Source organism: Dromiciops gliroides, chromosome 1, assembly GCF_019393635.1.
Source record: "Dromiciops gliroides isolate mDroGli1 chromosome 1, mDroGli1.pri, whole genome shotgun sequence".
Lineage (NCBI taxonomy): Eukaryota > Metazoa > Chordata > Mammalia > Microbiotheria > Microbiotheriidae > Dromiciops > Dromiciops gliroides.
The window spans coordinates 471,461,842-471,467,841 of NC_057861.1; the positions used below are offsets into that span (position 1 = coordinate 471,461,842).

General features: G+C 45.6%; 1 protein-coding gene across 1 annotated transcript in view; it reads right to left on the bottom strand.

Moving 5' to 3' along the window:
- MAN2A1 (mannosidase alpha class 2A member 1) overlaps nt 1–4,841 on the bottom strand; it is a 205,799-nt gene extending 200,958 nt beyond the window's left edge. The window contains exon 1 of the mRNA XM_044003273.1: nt 4,033–4,841. Within this exon, the coding sequence (XP_043859208.1) occupies nt 4,033–4,167 (135 nt within the window). The 5' untranslated portion in view covers nt 4,168–4,841. The remainder of the gene's footprint in view (nt 1–4,032) is intronic.
- Between the last annotated feature and the right edge of the window lie 1,159 nt (nt 4,842–6,000).

The following is a 6,000-nucleotide window of genomic DNA, read 5'->3' on the forward strand; positions in this document are numbered from 1 at the left end:
AACCAAGAAAGCAACCTTAAGAGAGGCAGAGCATTCAGAAATAACTTATTAAGCATTCCACTGTATTCATTCCTGGTCAGATCATGTCAATTACTCCATATTCTGTTTTAGATACAACATTTTAACGAGGCTATTCAAGCCAGAAAGTGTCCACAGGACACTTGGAGAGAGAAAAAGAAGGAAGTTGAAGCCATTGGATTTGTTCTACTTGACCACAAAGGCACATATGGCCTTGCTGTAAATAAAATAGTCCTAACAAATTTGACCTATCCAAAAGAGGAAGTCTTATACCTATGAGCAGAAGGGTTCTGCCACATTTGAGGTCTTTAAGTGAAGGGTGAATAACCATATATCATATGTGTTGTAAAGTATATCCTTTCCCAGGTAAAGATTAGACTAGATGAACTCTGCACTATCTTCCAACTCTAAAACTGCAATTTTATGTCAAAGATAATTGTAAAATATTTGAGTCTACTTTTTAGAGATTACTTAAAAAGTTAAATGTCTTTATTTTTCTCCCTGTTAACCCAAACCGTTAGCTAATCAATTCCCCTACCCCACCCTCCATAGACACACAAAAATTCTGAAAAAAGCTCATTACTAAATCTGTTTTAATTGCTCTCCACCATTTTTTAGATGAAAGAAAAATGTTTCTCTTCAATGGAAATAACACAACTACTGATAGAACTTATAGATTGTTCTATCTTGAAAAGAAATGGGGGGGGGGGGCAGCTAGGTGGTGCAATGGATAAAGCAGCCCTGGATTCAGGAGGACCTGAGTTCAAATCTGACCTCAGACACTTGACACTTACTAGCTGTGTGACCCTGGGCAAGTCACTTAACCCTCACTGCCCCAGGGGGAAAAAAAAGCAATTTGGAATTTTGCCAATAAAAACAACAAATATGCCAAGAAAGTGGACCCAGAGTCCATTGCTAGGCATATACTCCACTCCAAGGAGATCTAAGATAGAAAGGTCCCATATACACAAAACTATTTTTTGTAGCATTTTCTGCAGTAGCAACTAATTGGAGAAAAAGTAAATGTCTACTAACTATGGAGAATGGCTAAAAAACTGTATTTACACACAGGTAGAGATATAGATGTAGATGTAGATATAGCTTCCAAGACAGGAAACCTGGTAAATATTGACTATGAGACCCTGGGAAAGTCAATTAATCTCTCAATGCCCAAGGATTCTCTAAAACCAGAAGGTTGCAAAAAAGGTACCAACAGGTAATGGAAGATTTTTCCTCTTTGTATCCAAAGCACCTAATTAAGCTACTTTTAGTATTTAAACTCCCTATGCCAATTAAGTCATAGGTCCAGAATGATGGGAAATAAAGCAAGCAGAACAAGGTAAACAATGCACACAATGACAATATAAATGCAAAGAATGAGAGCAATAAAAAAAACCTCTTTATATAAGTATAAAGTTTAAGCCTGACACAAAAAAAAAAGATATGTAAATTCACTTCCCTTTCATCTTAGAAGTCTAAGTTTATGCTTGTGGAATACCACCTGTACTGCTGCACTTGTTTATTCTTTGTCTTAAAGGATAACTACTCTCTGTGAAGGGTAAAGGATATACTGAGAGTGAAGGTAAAAAAAGATAATCAAGAAAAAAGAGAAACAAACGTTTACTAAAAGAGACATTTTTAAGGGAGCTTAAGAAAGTCATTTGTCCCACAAAAAAGCTAATGAGTTAAGTTCAAGATGCAACTAGCAATACTCTAATTTAGCTAGCTATTTATTACTTGGATTGGGAGTGGTGAAGGGCACTGCCAAATTAATATACACTTGCCTACCCCTATTCATCTTTCTCTATTCTACTCCTTAAAAGTGTAGATCCACTAAAGGTAAATTGTGGTAATTATATTAAGCAGGATAGCGAAGCAGGAATAAGAGGAGGGGTATTTTTGTAGGTTTCAATTCACAGTGAGCTGAGATTGCTAGACCTAACAGATATGAAAAGTTGCTTTAAAAGATGTAACCTAAAGCTTGAAAGGAAAAACTGTTGGGTTTTACACAAATGTCAATTATAAATACCAGCTTTCAATCAGGATTGTCAACACACTGATACCTTCACAGAGGCTTCTCACGTCAATGTTTCAGTTTAATGACTTTACTTCAAGTTTAAATTGTCTACATCACTTAACAAAGATAAAGGAAGATATGTTCTGTAACCAAGTTAGTCATTTTTCAGGAAACAGAATAAAATTAGAGTTAACAGAAAAACAAAAATTAAATGCTTATACATTTTCGTTTTTTAAATATGTCAAAAAGGGTTGTACAAGTATTTGATAACACCAGATTGAATTAGGTACTTAAGTAATTGTTATTATCTATAATTGTCTATTGTGGAGAATTACCTAAATTTTAATATTGAAAAAATTAAAAGTAACAATCCCTTCCCCTCCCTCAAAAAAAAAATTCAAAGGGAAACTAGAATTAGAACTCAAAGTTTTCTTCTTGCTTCACAACGTCATACTATCTTTTAATTGGGCATTTTATCTATTATCGGTTTGTTAATCAAGTTTCTTGGTAATTGTCTTGTTGAACTAAACTGTTCAGTCCTTTTTCAGTAATGACCCCATTTGGAGTTTTCTTGGCAGAGATAAAGGAATGGCTTGCCATTTCCTTTTCCAGGTCATTTTACAGATGAGGAAACCGAGGCAAACAGGGTTAAGCGACTTGCCCACCAACACAGTGTAGGTGTCTGAAGCCAGATATGAACTCAGGAATGAGTCTCCCTGACTCCAGGAACTTAGTCACCTAACTGCCACAATAAACTTAAAGTGCTTTGAAAACCTACATTCCTATATTCACTACAAAAATGTCAAATATTATATAAAATATTTTCAATGGTCTTGTAAATTAGGTTCGTTATTGCACAGGTATTTTACCTTCATAGTAATGTTAAAGTTCGAAGAGCAGTTTTAAGTGTTTTCTCCTTATCAAAAGTATTACTTAATGATTTTTTGTGGTCCATAAACTTCAAGTATAGAAGTAGAGAAAAGGATTAGGACGACAAAGTTTTAATCATTTTACCTAACCTCATTAAAGGAAACTTGTAGATGCAAAAAGGCAGGGAGTGGGGAGTTCTCCCAATTCACTTGTCATTAATTTCTGAAATACTTTATATCTTGAAATTTGCACACCAAAGGTATAAGCCTTCACAAGAAAATCGATTCTTTCAGTTCCTTTAGTAACTTTACCGTATTTGAATGCAGGGTCGATTTCAAAATTTGTCAATTTTGTAACACAACAGAATTGAGCGCCTCATAGCTACAAAGAGAAGTACAGCAAGAACTTCTCACTCCACAAGTACTAAATAAAACCGAAACACAATTCCTTCAAAGCTGACAGGACGAAAATCAACCCCAACAGATCAAGAAGGATCCCCGTACTTTCGGTAGCCTCATTTTTATTTTTAAAGCAAAAAAAAATATCAATTAGTTCCAATGATCCCTTTCCCTTATATCCTTTAGAAATGGGCTTCAGACACTAATACGGACCATGTGTTTAGTTACTTAAAACCATAATGATTTTTGGCTCAGGTGTGCAAGTGGTGGCAGGACTCCATGTTCGACCCCCAAGCTCCCTGCCTCCAGAGTCGACAAAGAGCAACCATATGGAATTTGGGATACTGGTCTCTGTTCAATCTTCATCAATAAATCCAGAAAACAAGTCACTTATCTTTATGGGGGGCAAAACACACAAGCACGAGTTCTCAGACCGAGTGAAAAACAGCCATCACCCAGTACAGTGAAGTGAACAGACAAGGAAGGCTGCACCCTTCCCTGACACTCAGGTGTATTTTGGAGCCGTCTCCCGCACATTCCTCTGTCTGAGCTCCCTCGGAGGCGAATTTCGACCTCAATCTCCGTCCGTCGGCCTCAAGGCAAAAGGTGAAGCTCCCAACAGCTGGGTCTAGTACAACTGTGCCGACCGCTACCTCCAACACACACACACACCCCCAATAAATACACACCCCTTCCCGGTGCGCCCCCTCCCTCCTACTTCTTCCTTACCTGCTGGAAGGCGCCTTCCCGGCGGGGGTTCTTGGGGTGGTCGAAGTGGCCTCGGTCCAGCATCAGGTACAGGGAAAAGATCACCACGCAAAAGATCGCGCTGCCGAACACGGTGAACTGGCGGCTCAACTTCATTTTCCAACGAAAGAGATGCAGTGTCTGCAGACCGACAAATCCCGCTCTTCTCTCCCCAGGCACAGCACAGGGAAATATTAAAGGGTCTGAGCTAGGAGGTAAGGGAGCCGGGAGCAGCCCACCCGGCCGTCTGCACGTCCAGCTGCTCCAGCTGCTGCCTCTACCACGTTGCCAGCTCCCGCCGCCAGGGATCAAGGATCAAGGTCCCCCCGCCTTTGGCGCAAATCCCGCTCACGCCCCTCTCCCCTTCTCCGTCAACTTCCCTCCTCCCTTCAGAGGCCGAGCCGGGAAGGGGCAACCGCCGGACTTGGGCGTCCCGGCGCCCGGGAAGCACTCGTGGCCGAGACGGAGCGCGGCAAAGGCAAGGAAAGGAAACGTCTGGGGCCGGACGTCCTGCTCCCGGGGCCGGTCCAAATCGGAAGGAAAAGTTTTCGTGGCCCGGGCCCAGCAAGGCGAAGGGTGAGTGGTTCCCCACTGCCCCCAGGGGCGGAGCCACGCCGGGAAGAGGCCGGGAAGGTTGGGGATCCGACCCGCAACTTAACCCGGGGACTCGCCGCTCAGAGGACCTCGCCCTGCCCGCACCGCCCCCGCCCGCTCCTCTTCCTGCCCCGACCGGGGCTTTCGGCGGGAGGTGGAGCCTTCAGCTGACACGAAGACGCCGTCCAGAGCCGACCGGAGCGGGACCCCGGGCAGCCGGCTCTCTCCCGCCCCCGCCCCCGCCCCCCTTCCCCGCCTCCTCCTTCTCCCGGGTGAGTGGAGAGGTGGAGGGGGGCGGGCGGCCCCGCCGGGACAAAAAGCGGGAGGGGGGAGGGGGAGGAGGAAGGCGAGGAGGAGGGGGAGAGGGAGGGGATGGTGGTGGTGGTGGTCCTGGCGTGACTCTCCCGCAGAGAAGCCCGCTGCCTCTGCCGAAACAAGCCGCCCCCACTCTCTGAGGCCCCTAAAAGCACCGGAAGGAGCTCCGTGTCCTAAGGCGCGAAAGCCCCACGGCAGACACGGGGATGGGTGGCGGCGATGGCCGTGGCGGCGGCGGCGGCTCCAGCAGAGCCAGCCGAGGCAGTCGGTTCAGGCAGCGCCAGCGGCTGGAGAGTCGAGCAGCGCGCCCCGCCCCCTTCCCCTACGCACAGGGAAGAAATGGGAAAGGACCCCGCCCCGCGGAGACCAATCAGAGCCCGCCGCGGGCTGAGGCTCTGCCTCCGCCTCCCCCCTCTCCTTTTCCCCACCCCCACTCCTGCCTTCCTTTTCACCCCCCAGCGGTTCCCCCCCCCCCCGCTACGTTCCCCTAGCAAAGCACTGACTTTCGGGGAGACTTCTAATGGCCTTTGTGATGGAAGAAGGAAATGTAACAGAAGGCTTAGAAGATTTCCTTGCTGCAGCTGCCGCTGTCGCGGTTGTCGCCGCTTGACTTCCCTACCCGGGTTTCTGACCTTGGTTTTCCGGGCCTGCTTGCTCATTGGAAGGGAACTTGCTGATGAGGGTGGGTGGTTAGAGGAGAAGGGAAACGTCTGGAGGTTCATTCTGTAGAGATTCATTGATCTTTTCTCCTCCAGGGTATGCCTTGCCACCCCTAAGCACTTCGTTGGCTTGCGGCAAAGGGGGGGGGGGGGAAGGGGCTTTGAGCAAACCGAAACGTGTTCCCCACCACCGCCTCCACCTACACACTCACACCTGCTACACGTTTTTAGAAAACATGCTCCACAGCTCAAAAGGAGCCTGGCTGCACGTGCAGCTTCTTAAAGATGCACGAAGGGATGGCTGCTAGAACATCCTTCTATGAATTAGAAAAGTGACACTATGCTCCAGTTTTTTGTGGTTTTTTTTTTTTTGTCTATACAG